At 38.7% G+C, this 15,494-nt stretch overlaps 1 protein-coding gene across 1 annotated transcript in view; it reads left to right on the plus strand.

Moving 5' to 3' along the window:
- Positions 1-15,494, plus strand: part of NSUN3 (NOP2/Sun RNA methyltransferase 3) — a 61,080-nt gene that overhangs the window by 1,519 nt on the left and 44,067 nt on the right. The window contains exons 2-3 of the mRNA XM_032277209.1: positions 26-135; positions 9,140-9,483. Of these exons, the coding sequence (XP_032133100.1) occupies positions 26-135; positions 9,140-9,483 (454 nt within the window). The remainder of the gene's footprint in view (positions 1-25; positions 136-9,139; positions 9,484-15,494) is intronic.

Consider the following 15,494-nt stretch of genomic DNA (forward strand, 5'->3'; position numbering starts at 1 on the left):
CAGCAACCTTTTCTTATCATCATAGCTGAAAGCAAAATCAGAAGGGAAGCTTGCAAAACAGATTTGCAAAGTTGTGTTGGATCATTTTGAAAAACAGTATTCTAAAGAACTGGGAGATACCTGGAATACAGTAAGGTTAGTATAATTAATCTCGATGCTTTATAATGGAACAAAGTACAATACATAGTCCTCCTTTTTGTGGGAGGGATGCCGTGAGGATAAAAGGCAAAGGAATCTAAACCTGGGTGTCCTTTCCTACTAAGGTTATAGAAAGGAACAACTTAGAGGAAGTTGATTGAATCATAGCATAATGGAAAGGGGAGAAAGAAAACTTCACAGATTGCCATCCCTTTGCTTTGAGCAGTTGCTTTTATCCTTGAAATAGGAATGTCCACTAGTTTGACAAAATTAATTATACTGTAAAAGAAAATCATAAAATTTGGAATATTTGGTTTCTGAAATTTAGAAGATAATACAACAAATCTTTAAAGCCAGCACTGCCTTCTCTTAGTCAAAGGTACACTTTATTGGGTAATCATATTTCTTTCCTAGGCCTATGGCTGGGTATATTTTGAACACGTGCATATACACACAAAATTATTTATACTATAGAAACAAATGCTTAATGCATGGAAGTAGGAGAAACATGATTTGTATGTTTGGTAAGCTGCTGTTGATGTGTGGATCACTGTATGGGTTCTTGACACTGAGTGCCTGATACACTGTATCATGCTCTGGAATACAAACAGCAGGACAGTCCACACGTCCAGTTTACATGCAGTCTAGTTAGTGTTTATGAGGGAGGTGGGGAGATGGGTGTGGTTACAACTATGTAAACCAATTTGTAAATACTGTGATCAAAGTATCTAACAAAGCCTGAGGGTGCCAGCCAAGGCCTGAAGGGGAGCTGGGTCTTGGTGACTTACAGGAGTTAAAAAGAACTAGACCCTCTAGGTTGAGGGAAGAAGGTGCACTGTTCATGAAGTTACGGCAAAAGCCCACTACATGTTGTAGGAGGAAAAAAAGTTACATAGCTACAGATCATATCTGTAACTGAGTCCAGACTGATTTTTCAGATGGTTGGCTTATCCATTTTCTTCTTCCATCAACTGTAAGCATTTCTCCTTTACAAATGGCAGCTCTAAGCTTTTCTGAAAACAAAGATATTAAGTTTTGGCTAATAAAGATCACAAAGGCTGAGGTGATTCTCAGATAATTTTAGGACAATTAAGCTGTTTTAGAAATTGGTAAATGCTATAATGTGCAAGCCATTTATATTTGTGGGTTTTATTTCAAAAGTAGATTTTCAAATGGATATTTTCTGTCACAGAGATGAAAAACAAAAAGTATGTAATAAATTCATGAGGTTTTCAGTATACAAAGGTACTCAAATAGAATGTTCAAATAACTGAACGCTTATTAATATGCTTCATACTGACTTATGTGATTCTCAGAACAAACCTGTAAGAGTTTAAATAACTTGCCAAAATTCACTCAGCTAGTAAGTGGCGGAGCTGAGACTGGTGCCTAGCTTGGCTGACTAAAGAACTCCCACCGCTCATCCTTTTTCTATACTGTCTCATATCTGGGATATGATTAAAAACAAAAAAAGGACAAGATTTTAAGAGGTATTTTTTTTCTGTAGACTTTATAGCAGTCTGGCTACTCATTTTCTGTAATGACTTATTGTTTTACTTAGTGTACTCAGAAAGTCATATAGCATTACTTAACCCTAAACAAAATGAGCAGGGAACCTTAAAGCCATTTAATTAGCTGTACCTTCTGCTTCATCTACCATATTATTGGGTTTTTGTTGTAATTTAAGTTTTACATAAACACACATTAAATTTGGCATTGGCAAAATAAAGGCTTCTCAGTTTAGGAAGTAATCTGAGTGTAGAAGATGGTATGGGGAAATAACAATTAAATATTTTGTTTTTTAACTGCTTATTTGTAAGGCATAATGCACTTGTAGAGTCTACTTCCAGGGAAAGTCAAGGGTGTTTTTTTTTTTGGCCTATTTAGAAAGTAATTTTTTCAGTATTTTTAGTTTCCTGTAGTGGTGGAGAAGATTCAGTATTTAAATTTACTCTTTTGTAATAACCTTTTTTGTCTAGTTATCCTCTGCATAGCCTTTAAAACTGGTTTACCCTGGTTCAATTTTTGCTCTATTTGTTGTCTCCATGTTCTCCTCAGGTAAGCTAATTTATGGCGTGACTTTTATCAGTATGCTGTCATCTGAAGCCGTGAGGTTCTTCCCAAGATATGGTCCCATACTTCTGTTTTTTAGCAACTTCAGTTACTTGGCAAACCCAGCAAACTCAGAAGTGTATTATTAGTTTTCCCTTCCAAACCTCTGTTGCCTTTGCTACCTGTATATTTTACCTCAATTACGTGTGTCATCATCAGTCTGGTTCCTTCCTTCTCTATACTTTCACTACCTTTGTAGTAAAGAATGAATCTTATTCAAAAATATGTCTAGCATTTTTGTCCTCAGGTCCTGGGAGATGATCTTTAAGCTCTTGGAATGTCCTTCCTGATAAGTGTGCCTTTGTTTACCAGGGTGTTTAGATCACACATAATAATCTAACGATGTGATTTGTGTTGAGGGCTGTGGACCACAGGTGTTAACCTCCAGAAAGGCTTGTGACTAAAAGCTATATGGTCAGTCAGTCATATGTACATGACCAAGACTCAATAACAAGTGGATACCAAGGCTCTGGGGAGTGTGCCTGGTTGGGAGTACTCCTGTTCAAGCTGTCATACATTACTGCCAGTAAAAGTTAGCCTTGTTGATGAGTTGCATCCTTCCAAACACACGCACAGATCCCATAGTATGAAAGACTCCTTATGTTCAGGATTTTTAGCCTTTTGATGCTCCACCAGAAACTCAAAGGATTTCCTATTTGAGGTGCAGTGAGTAACAAACTGGACATAAATTGCCCTTCTGTGAGATGCAAGGAATAGCCATTGCCAAAATAGAATAGGAAGCCATAGGCTCTTCATTAGCGTCTCTGAAGAATAAAAATAAAATGCCTCAAAAACACATTTGGTGCATTTCCATAAAATTGATTTATATTTTCATTTCCAAACAACTTTTAAAATGGTTGAATGAGCACCCTCTAGTGGATAAAAATAGCACTAAATCAAGGAATTTCTCTTAGCTATGGAAATTTACATAGGTTCTGTAATTTTACAGGGTTATATTGTGTTTAACAACTTGTAGATTAAATGGTATTTTGAAGGTAGGGTGGAGAGTAGAATAGTAGGAGAAAAGAATAAAGTCACAGAAAGTTGATTGAAAATGATACTCTCAAATAATAAACATTATCCAAATAATATGTTACACAATTTTGCAAGATTTTAACTTAACTAGCTTTTCATTTTTTAATGCTTTGATTTTGTTAAAATAATAAGTAGTTTGGGGAGCCGTAAATTAAACTCTAATTTTTTAAATTTACTCTGGGATTTAGGCCCCAGGCACTAAGCCAAGGAGACAGAGAAAAATAAGTCGAAGTTCCCATATAAACAAGTTAGAGAAATGGGTAAGCAGTCAGGGTGACACACAGTGTGATATATTAGTTTAGTTTCATCAACTGTTTCTCAGAGTTAAGTTATTCCTGTGTACCATCTGTCCAGTTTTACTTAATATTTTTTTGATCAGTTTTAATATTTTTCTTTTGTTAGGAATTTAAATATAAGCTAATTTTATTTCATTATCAGTAAATAGATGTGTCTAGCATATAGTCGATATATGGTGTATTTTTAGAGAATGAATGAATTTTGACAAGATAATACACAATGGCTCACGCCTGTAATTCTAGCACTTTGGGAGACCAAGGCAGGGGGATTGCTTGAGGGTGGGAGGATCACTTGAGGACAGGAGTTGAAGACCAGCACGGCCAATATAGCAAGACCTCATCTCTACAAAAAATAAAAAATTAGCTGGGTGTGGTGGTGCATACCTATAGGCCCAGCTACTTAGGAGACTGAGGTATTGCTTGAGTCCAGGTGGTCAAGGCTTCAGTGAGCCATGATTGTACCACCATACTCCAGCCTGGGTGACAGAGTGAGATCATGTTTCTGAAAAAAGAAGACAAAACAGACTTATCATAGTAGAGGGATGAGCAACAATGAGTGAGATATAGAAAGGCTTTCCAAGGGGTATGTAGGCTCAGGTAAGTGACAGCAGTCAGTTTTCACATCCTCAACTTTCATGTATTCTCTTTCATAAAATTACTCTGCCCCACTGTACATAAGGGGGTACGTATTGTCCTTTCCCAACCTGCCTTTCTCCAATTTTCTGTCACCCTGTTTACAAAAAAAGGCACTCTTGCACTATTCTGGCTTCTGTGCTGCATTCCTCCAGGTATTCAAAACCTTCATGTGCCAGAAACTGTTGGAATGTCAGTGTGAGAAAGCAAATGACCTAACAGATTCTCTGACAAGTCAGGTGATTTCCAGGTTTTGCTTCCAATAAAAGTAAAGGATCCCTGATTGAGATGTCAGCTAACAACTCATTTAAAATATTTGTGATGATAGGTCGCTAAGTGATTTGGGGATATAACTCTAAAAGAATTCAAAGTAAGAAACATTGCTATAACAAAATATATTTAATTTTCATCCATTTATTTAACTGAAGGTTTTTCTCAGCTCTTATAAAAACACAAAATGTGCATAAAAGTTATGTTGAATCCTGACTCATTTTATTATAATAAGTAATGTTCGTTCATGCATACATGAAAACAAAAGCTCATTGCATTAAAATATCCATTTCTTATCAATTTTACTTTTATGTTTTTAAGTTGTTTTGGTCAGTTTTATAGTAATAATATTATTGATCCCTGAAACCAGGAGTTACTATTTTAACACTTAGAAATTTAAGACCACAGGAAAAACAAATTTAGTACATATGCATGTGTATATGTGGGGCCTAGGGAAGTATGATAGGGTGATAAAAAGATTTCAAGTATGAAAATATATTAGGATAAAGTTATATGAAATAGAATGTAAATAAAAGAGGAAAATGAGCAGCATGAAATTTCCACCTATTAAAGATGAGTCAGTCTATGAATTTTTAAATGGATTGTGATGGGTATCAAAATCATTCTGATATTTAGGATCCACTGGGTACATTTTTAAAAGCAGTGTAATTTGTATTTTAAAATTTCAATTTTTACAGTATGCTGGAAATTGTATCCTTTAAACATATGGTGAGGATTTTAATGTCAACCTTAAATGTGTTTTTTTCAAAATGGTTTCAGTGATGTACCAGCACATTTGCAGGTCACTGACCTTGTGTGTCTCCATTTCTGCTGGCTACTGAGGTGCTTGCACTTATTCTCACCTGGAACACCAGCAAATGGAGCAGCTTCCGACTAACTGAGAATCTTGGGAGAAGGCCTGGAGTGTGGTACCTGGCCACTGTTTTCTAGAGTCTTCTAATGTACATTCCCTCTATCACCTGCTAGACTACTTGCCCATCCATCAAAGCTTTGGATTCGGAAGCCACTTTCCCTCCAGCCCCAGGGTAGCCACCCACCTAGTGCAGGCATGGGAGGGTGTGTGTGTGTGTGTGTGTTGTGGTGAGAAGAATGAAGGTCAGTGGCTGTGTATTATATTAATTAATAAATTAGAGTAATTAATAAAGCTGTGTATTATATTAATACACAGCTTTGCTTTCTCAGGCCTAGGAAGCACCAGCCTGAGCAGCCTTAGCAGACCCTTCAAGAGTTGGTCTGTTGCAGCTGCTTCTATAGGCAGGATATGACAAGCTGATTTCATTGTTAGAGACAAGAGGGTTTCAGGGAGGTCAGGGCCACTTGCACTAGTTAAGGGTTGGGGTAAAATTCTCTTTCCTGCCCCCCTTGTGTAGCTCTGTGCTGTAGTACAAAGGTGTCACACTTTGAGAATCACTTCTGTTAGGCCTTAAAGTCAGTCTGATTTTGAATCAGATACTTCCGCCTACCAGCAATGTGACCTCGGGTAAGTTGCCAAATCTCTAAAGGCCTCAGTTAACTGCTAAAATAGGAGTAAGAGCTGCCTCTGTCAAGGTTGTTGTGATGATTCTATGATATAAATGTGCAAAGTGAACATTGTACCCATCCAATCAGTAACATTTATTAATAATAATATCAGAGAATGGTGGAGGATATGAACTGCTGGAAAGGCTTCCTTAGGTAAAACTCCCTAAGTTGAGAATGCGTGAGTGAGAGAGGAAAGGTTATTCCAGTCAGGGTCGGGAGCAGGGCATAGTTTATGTGGAGACCAGTAAATGTTAAAGAAACTTGTTAGGGGAAATCTATATAGTTCAGTAGGATTGGGCATAGATCATGAAAGATCAAAAATTTCATTTGTTCTATTTAGGCCTTATTTTGTCTAGCCACTAAAGAATGAGATAGAATAACTTTTGAAGAGTTCTGCCTCAATCTGCAATAAGTACATGTCTTTAAGTCTGATTGGGGCTGTCTCCCCCTAAAGTCTTTAAATGGCTTCTCATCACTTAGAAGATAAGATTCAAAAACCTTATCATAGTATACTTGGTAATCTTCTGCCGTGATCCACACCAGACTACTAAAAACACACTGTTCTTTCTCATACTTGTGTGCTTGTACATGTGGTATTGGCTGTCCTGAAACTTCCTTTGTCATTTCTTCCTATAGATAATTTCTTCTCATCCTTCAAGATTTAATGTATTGGGTAATGTACAAAAGTAATGTTTTTCCTAAATTAATAATCCTCTTAATAAGCTTAAAAGGAAATATGCAGGTTTAATTACCTTCCTAAGAGATATGGAAGAAAATGTGAATAAATGGAGAAACATATTGTGATCAGAATTGGAAAAACTGATTGCAATAAAGATGTTAAATCTCTCCAAGTTTAATGCATCTAATATAATATTCGGCAAGGTTATTATATCTCTACCTGTCTACATACGCAAATATTTTATAAATGTTTTTTAACTTTGTTTCCAAAGTTCATCTGAAAGAATAAACATTCAAGATAGTTTCAAAAACTCTGAAGAAAAAAAGAATGAATAGAGATTCGTCTTGTCTGATACCAACTGAAAGTGTCCTACACCTTTTTAGCTGAGGGGTAGGCACATGATGCAAGCCAAGCCACTCCTGTCAGTATAATTGTGTTTCTGACACTCTTTTTATTACACATGACTCAACACTGGATAGATTTTTCAGCCTGTTTGGAGGGTAAGATTAGGGTGAACTACCGTAAGATTTGCAATAGTGGGCGTTTGCAGATTTCACATTGGGGTCAGTTTTAAAGCAGTCTTTCCCAAAGTGTGGTCCTGGGTATGACCAGCATCAACATCACCTGAAAACTTTCTAGAGATACAAATTTCAGGCTCTCTTTCAGACCTACTGAATCAGAAACCTGGGGTAGGTCCCTGCAGTCTTGCACACTTAAGTTTGTGAACCTCTTTCTTAAGGAAAGAGGTTGTCATCCTCCAAAATAGCTGAAACAGATATGCCATGCTCCTGTGACACACCATCCATAGTAAGAGGCAGTGAAAGGAAAAAGCAGTTTCACATATTGGCCCTAAATTGAAATTCACATGGCACGCTTCCAGTTGCAGGTGTTAGATTTCAATCCAGCCATTTCTCACATAAGCAACTCCAGGGTGTATAGCAGCTGGAATTTATTTAATTGGCCATAGTTAATGAGGCTCCCAAATAACTCAGCTAGAAAGGTCAGCTAGTAAATAAATTAAATATTTCCTGCTGGATCATCTGTCAGTTGATAGGAGTTTGTGATTGTCAAGGGATGGAACTCTTGGACCGAATACAAATGTAGCAAGGTAAAGCTGCTGGGGGAAAGCCTGCACCATCAATCCATAAGTGGTTTTTAAATCATCCTTGGTTTTGTATCATCTGAGCCACTCATTGCCTCATTAACTCCATTACTATAGAGTTCACTGTAGTTAGTTTCCCATACCTTTTATCTTCATCAGAAGAAAACACTCATTCCCTCTAACACCCTTTTATGATAGTACCTTTCCCTCTAATATTAATAGTCTCTAAGAAATTGAATAGTGGTTCTAAGAAAAACACGTCTTTGTGCAAAGAGTGATGGACAAAGATTCATTTAGACAGATTAGAGGTATGTAATGGCAGGCCGTTGTTGTTGCTGTTTTGCAAGATATTCTGCAGGGAGGGACTAAGCTGAGTGTAGGCTGAGGCATACCTCCCTGGTGCAGAATTTAAGGGGCCTCAAAAAACTTAGTAATTATAATGTTACCAGTAGAGGGTCTTCCCTGCAAGTTGTCCAGGTTCTTGGAGTTTTGAACAAAGAATTGGACAAAATGCACAGCAAAGCAAGGAAAGAATGCAGCAACAAAAGAGATGTATTGAAGGTGAAAGTACACTCCATAGAGTGATACTGGCCAGAGCAGCGCCACAAGGATACAGAATCTTCTCAGGTCCAGATACCCACTAGAGGTTACCCATTGGCCACTCGGTGCTAACCTCATATCAATGAAGTCGTGGCCTGCAATCAGTCTGATTGGTTGTGGAAAGCAACCAAACTGAGGCTGAAGTGAAGTTACAAAGGTTACCTTTTGTGCAAGTATCTCATTGGTTGTGGAAAGCAACCAATAGGAGGCTAAAGTGAAGTTATAAAGTTGCATTTCTATGCAAGTGTGTGATTGGTTGCAAAAAGCAACCAATTAGAGGAATTTTCAATTTCCCATGTGCCGTGCAGAAAAGGAGGGGGTTTGCAAAGAAAGTAGCCCCTGGTCCTTTTGTTACTTAGGCATGGAAAGTTAGGGTTTTCCTTTCAATTTAGTTCTAGGAAGTCAGTGTGAAATGGCCTTAGGTTCCCTGCCTCCAAATCTTTTTTCTCCTGCTCAATAATGTAATATTTCAGTGATCACAATTAGTTTTTGAAAAGCTACAATGAACGAAATACCAGTTTTTAAAATAAAGACAGGACATAACAATGCTGGATTTAGTCCTATCAGAGCCTCATGAGGCAAAAGGAAGAGTCAGGCATACTGATCCTGTCTCTGCAAATCACAGGTAAGTGAAGTGTAAAACTAGGACCATATTCACCTGATTCATAATATAAAACTGTATTGGTATTTATAATATTAATATTCTCTTAATTTCTCTTTTTCTATTTCTAGGGAGATACTAACATCTCCATCATGCTGGCAATATGCTGTCCTGCTTAACCGATTCAATTATCCTTTTGAACTGGAAAAGGATTTACATTTGAAGGGCTATCATACCCTCTTTCAGGGATCTTTACCCAACTATCCTAAATCAATGAAGTGTTACCTTAGCAGAACTCCAGGCCGAATCCCTTCAGAAAGACACCAAGTTGGAAACCTGAAAAAGTATTACCTCCTAAATGCTGCTTCTCTTCTCCCAGTATTGGCTCTGGAATTAAGGGATGGGGAGAAGGTTCTGGATCTGTGTGCTGCTCCTGGAGGCAAATCAATAGCTCTGCTGCAGTGTGCTTGTCCAGGTAGTGTGCTTTTCTTTCGTATTTAACAACTTTTTAATATCTGTATGTTACAGAATACTTTGAAAGTATATGCATATGGGGAGAAACATTAGATCGAGTTTGCAAACTCAGGAAGCCTGAAAACTGAGACACTTATGGAGAATGTTGGAAATTGTTGCTGAGGAAGTTAGTATAAATAACATTTTTTTCAGCAACTTAATTCTAGCAGGTTATTGGGAATAAAATTTCAACATTTCATCAATACAAATCTGTCAGATAATATGAATGCTGATAAGCCTGATAGGTATTTTTTATTGTTTACGTTTATACTTGAGAGTCTTATATAGATATCCCTATCATACTTCTCTGCAACGGAAGCATATACATTTAAAATAATTTTTTGATGTCAATAGACTATAAGGTTCTAAGGCAATTTTTCCAGTAGAAATATAATGTGAAGTACATATATATTCTTAAATTTTTAGGTAGTTCCATTGTAGAAAGTAGAAACAGGTGAAATTAATTTGAATAATACATTGAACCTAATACGTTCAAAATATTGTTTCAATATGTAATCAAAGTACAGCTTAAGAGATATTTTACATTCTCATTTTTTTTACAGGTCTTTAAAATTGGTTATCTTACAGTTACAGCACATTTCAATTCAGACTAGCCACATTTCAAGTCCTTATAGACACTTGTGAGAAGAGGGTATAGTATTGGACAATGCAAAAAGTCTTTTCAAGTGACTTTTTCATTACCATTATTAGTAAAATCAAAGTGATATACAGTTTTACAAATATTTGTTAAAAGTAACAGGTCAACATTCACTATAACATTTTCTTAATTTTTTCTTTTAAAGCTAATATTTTTCTTTTAAAATTAATACAGATTTCCCTGAATAAACATTACTTATTGCTAGAGGAGGCAGAGTTCATCATCAATTCTTTCTGGTTTTTGTGTGATAGTTTTGTTTTTATAGATGCCAATGCTGTTCACACAGATAAAAAGATAGAAATATGACTTGGCGTGGTGGCTTACACCTGTAATCCCATCACTTTGGGAAGCCAAGACAGGCAGATCGCTTGAACTCAGGAGTTCTAGACCAGCTTGGGCAACATGGGTTTTTCTAGATCAGCATGGGCAACATGGGCAAACCCTGTCTCTAAAAAAAAAAATTCAAAACATTAGCTGGGCATGGTGGTGCATGTCTGTAGTCCCAGCTACTTGGGAGGCTGAGGTAGGAGGATTGCCAGGTAGTGGAGGTTGCAGTGAGCCATGACTGTACCACGGCACGTCAGTCTGGGAAACAGAGTGACACCTGTCCCAAAGAGAATTGTGTTACAGTTGTTTTACTGGTTCTTCAAACTCCTGATTTATAGCCCCAGATCACATACAGATATTTCATCAATTATTATTTTAATGATCTATTAGATAAGCACTCTCTAAGTCTGTTTTTTTATTTTGTTGAAAGTGAATGATGTGAAACCATCTCAATTACAAAAGGCAGTGTTACCATTTTTTTTTTTTTTTTTTTTTTTTGAGATAGAGTCTTGCTCTGTCTGTCAGACTGGAGTGCAGTGGTGTGATATCGGCGCACTGCAGCCTCTACCTCCCAGGCTCAAGCGATTCTCCTGCAAAAGCCTCCTGAGAAGCTGGGATTACAGACACACCACCACAGCGGCTAATTCATTTATTTTTAGTAGAGATGGGGCTTCACCATGTTGGCCAGGCTGGTCTCGAACTCCTGACTCAAGTGATCTGCCTGCCTTGGCTTCCCTAAGTGCTAGGATTACAGGAGTGAGCCACTGTGGTTGGCCGACTTATTCACTTTCTCAGCCAAGACACTGATGTGTTGAACTGCCCTCGTTTGATGTTCTGGAGGGTTCTGCACTCTGGCACATTCTGCCATAATAGGATTCTAGATGTGTGGGAAGCTTGCTTGTCATTTGTAAAGCTGGTGAAGGGACATGTGAAAGGAGATGCTCCACTGGAAGTGTTATCCTCCTTTAGGAAGTTGATGATCTAAAAATGGATTTTTTTGAAACTGTCCAAGCCTTCCTGTCCCTTAGAACATTGATATGCATCCCCAAGGCATGTATGTTCTGATTTGAAGACTGCTTTTATACTTTTATATGAGAGCATTCGCTGTTGAAATAGATTTAAAATTCTTTTATGACGAATGTGAATCCAGTTGTACTAGATATTGGTACAAATATATATTGGTTAACTGTATTTTTAGAAGAAAATATGCCCTGTGTTTTAGAGTTATGGTTAAAACTCAGCTATTGAAGCTTGCTGTATTTTAGAATAAGAAATCACAACAGGAATATTATTTTATAGGTTTACGTTATTATTTTATGATTTGAGCTGAAGTTCTGTGGAATTGTACGTTATAAGGAGTACTTCTTTTTACTTCTACTCTGTGTCCTTTGAAGTGTTCTTATAGGTCAAAAGGCTTATACCAATTCTGGATATAGAATTTTAGTAGTATAAAGGATGGAAAGGAAATGTCAAATTTGGTTACCATTTTGAAAGGAGAGCATTTTAATCCTAAATTATCCTCATTAGTAGGCTATAAATATTTTACACATTTATGGTAGCAAAGTTGATTTGATTAGGTACCCAAAGGCAAACTGATCTATTCTAGGAGTTTGAAGTGGAGAAGAATCTTCCTGTTCTTGTATCAAGGGCAATGAACTACAGGCAGTTTTCCAAGTAAAGTAGCTTTTCATCTAAGTAGGACTAATGATAATGATTTACTAAGAAGTACAGATGTCTTCATGCTGATGCTTAAAGCCCAAATTAGGTTAGCTACAGTGCTTGAATTTGGAATGTGGAAGCAATGCTAATCAAAGCTTTTATAAGCAAAATATAAAATGATGGCTGCACTAAGTGTGCATTTGTACATCAAATTTCTTTAGATCAGTACTGGTCTTTATTCTGGGCCAAGAGGCTTATGGCTTTGAATGATTACAAAGCTTATGTTTTAGGATAATTTTTTTAAAAAGAGTGTACTTTCTATTGGTCCAGCTTCTCTCACCTGTTAACACATTGATGGACCGACCATGGTTTTTGTCAACATATCCTTTTCAATGTTCTGAACTTGGCAGAAAAAGAGCAAACGATATGAATTCTAAATGGAAAAACATTAGCATATTGACTAAGGTTGACCCAGCTTGGTGGAGTCTTAGTCAACTTTCTGGCTGAAGGCTATGTCCCTCTAGGCGTGAAAATCCCTTTGATGCCAGTGATAAGTTTTTTTGTTTTTTTTTTTTTTTGAGACAAGGTCTCACTCTGTTGCCCAGGCTGGAGTGCAGTGGTGTGATCTTGGCTCACAGCAGCCTTGACCTCCTGGGTTCAAGTCACTTTCCCTCCTCAGTCTCGCAGGTAACTGGGACTCTGGGCACATGTTTGTAGTTTTCTATAGAGATGAGGTTTCACTATTGCCCCAGGCTTGCCTTGAACTCCGGGGCTCCAGCAACCTGCCTGCCCTGACCTCCCAAAGTGCTGGGATTATAGACGTGAGCCAACGCGCCAAGCAGTGATAACTTTTTGATATCTGGTTAGTAGAGAAGACTGAAAAGACTCCTTTCTTCATTTAATTGCTTTTGCTCTCCTTCCTGCTGCTTCATCTCTAGTCCTTTTTTGCATTCTACAGGTGCCATTTTTTCCTTTTTCTTCCCCTGCTCCTTTCCATCCTTCAGATTATACTTCAGAAATCAGCTTTCCTGGAACGCCTTCTCTGAACTCCCTGCGTTATGTGCATCTTCTTTGTGGTAATGAAAATAATAACCATTTTGGAACGCTTTGTATGCGCCGAAGACCGTGTTAATCACGTTGCTTAAATCTCTGCTTTTCAAACATTTTTTTAGTAGTCTTTGCTTCCGGCATCTTGTTTTTTATTTTTTTTCTTCCTCTCACCTTCTCCCAACATCTTTGTTATAACCCTATATATACATCTTCCTAAAGTCCTAGGGCTCTAAGAAACTGTGACTATCACTGGTGACCATTATTTAACTCTCCAACTCTATGAGTTGGGTATTATGATTCCCATTTTAAAGGTTTAACTGAGACAAGAAGTCCTAAATTCCCTAAGGTAAGTAGCAGACTTGGGATCTGAACTCAAGTTTTCATTGTTGTAGTTGTACTATTGACTATTCCAGGGTCTCCCAGTAATACACAGTTGCTGACTTGTGTAGCGTCCTCTGTTAGTCTTCTGGAGCATAGGGGCAGATCCTTTTTTTTTTTTGAGACACAATCTCACTCTGTCATTCAGGGTGGGGTGCAATGGTTCAATCTTGGCTCGCTGCAATCTCTGCCTCCTGGGTTTAAGTGATTCTCATGCCTCACCCTCATGAGAAGCTGGGATTATAGGCGCATGCCACCATACCTGACTAATTTTTGTATTTTTAGTGGAAATGAGGTTTCACTGTGTGAGCCAGGCTGGTCTCAAACTCCTGACCTCAAGCGATCCACCTGCTTTGGCCTCCCAAAGTGCTGGTTACAGGCCTGAGCCAGCATGCCTGGCCCAGATTCTTATTCATCTTTGTGCCTGCAGCAAATAGCACTGTGCCTAGTCCATAACAAGTTCTTAATAAACCAGAACCTCAAAGTAGTTCTAATCTCAAGTGCATTTTAATCTAATGTCAACCACATTTTAACAAATTCATTATCACCATTTTGTTCTTTGGTGAGCTTGTAACGTTGCTTCCAGGTAAATTTAAAGAAACTTACCATTATCCTTTGCTGCACTTTTTTTACAGGTGGTAATACATGAGTGGGGCAGGAGAGGGCTAACTCCCACCTACCAGGAATGTCAGGCCACCATCAGGCGATGATTTGGCAGTTGTCACACTGCCTCTTTAAAAATGATAATTGGCAGCCAGTGCCAGGAAGAGGCAATTTCCTGATGCTCCACAATTGTCACACTAAAGTGATAATTCATTGCAGGCACCAGGGAGAGGCAATTTCCCAAACAGATAAAAACATTTGAAATTGGTAATCAACTTCCATTAAAATCTTAGGAATTAGGCAAGTGAGCTGAAGCATGTACATAAAGGGACAGAATGGCAGAGTATGACCTTCCGGGGGTATTCTACTAGAAAAGGGAATAAAGCCTCAGGTGAGCATGTGTGCAAGTTTCTAAACACACTACATGTGCTCACCTTCCAAGTGTAAGGAAGGCATCGTGCTTGTGGGCAACTCACCCTTAAGTGGAATGAAGGAAGAGGGCTGTAAGATGCTGGAAGTGGGCCAGCATATAAAGTCCTAGGATTAAGGTTAAATGGGGCATTTGACCTCTAAAGTGCTTGCTTGGGTCTCTTCCAAGTGAACTGTCCTTTCTTTCCTGCTCTAAAGCTTTTTAATAAACATCCAGGACCAGGTGTGGTGTCTCAAGCCTGTAATCCCAGCACTTTGGGAGGCCAAGGTGAGTGGATCATGAGGTCAGGAGATCGAGACCATCCAGACTAACATGGTGAAACCCCGTCTCTACTAACAATACAAACAATTAGTCGGGCATGGTGGCACGCACCTGTAGTCCCAGCTTCTTGGTAGGCTGAGGCAGGAGAATTGCTTGAATCCAGGAGGTGGAGATTGCAGTCAGCCAAGATTATGCCACTGCACTCCAGCCTGGGCGACAGAGCGAGACTCCGTCTCAAACATAGCACAGCACAGCACAGCACAGAGCACTGCACAGCACAGCACACAGCACACAGCACAGCGCACAGCACACAGCACACAGCACAGCACACAGCACAGCACACAGCACACAGGACAGCACACAGCGCAGCACACAGCACACAGCACACAGCACAGCACAGAGCACAGCACACAGCACACAGCACAGAGCACAGCACACAGCACACAGCACAGCACACAGCACAGCACACAGCACACAGCACAGAGCACAGCACACAGCACACAGCACACAGCACAGCACAGCACACAGCACAGCACACAGCACACAGCACACAGCACAGCACACAGCACACAGGACAGCACAGAGCACACAGCACACAGCACAGCAC

Source organism: Sapajus apella, unplaced genomic scaffold (genome assembly GCF_009761245.1).
Source record: "Sapajus apella isolate SASKATOON/1434 unplaced genomic scaffold, GSC_monkey_1.0 scaffold8, whole genome shotgun sequence".
Classification (NCBI taxonomy): Eukaryota; Metazoa; Chordata; class Mammalia; order Primates; family Cebidae; genus Sapajus; species Sapajus apella.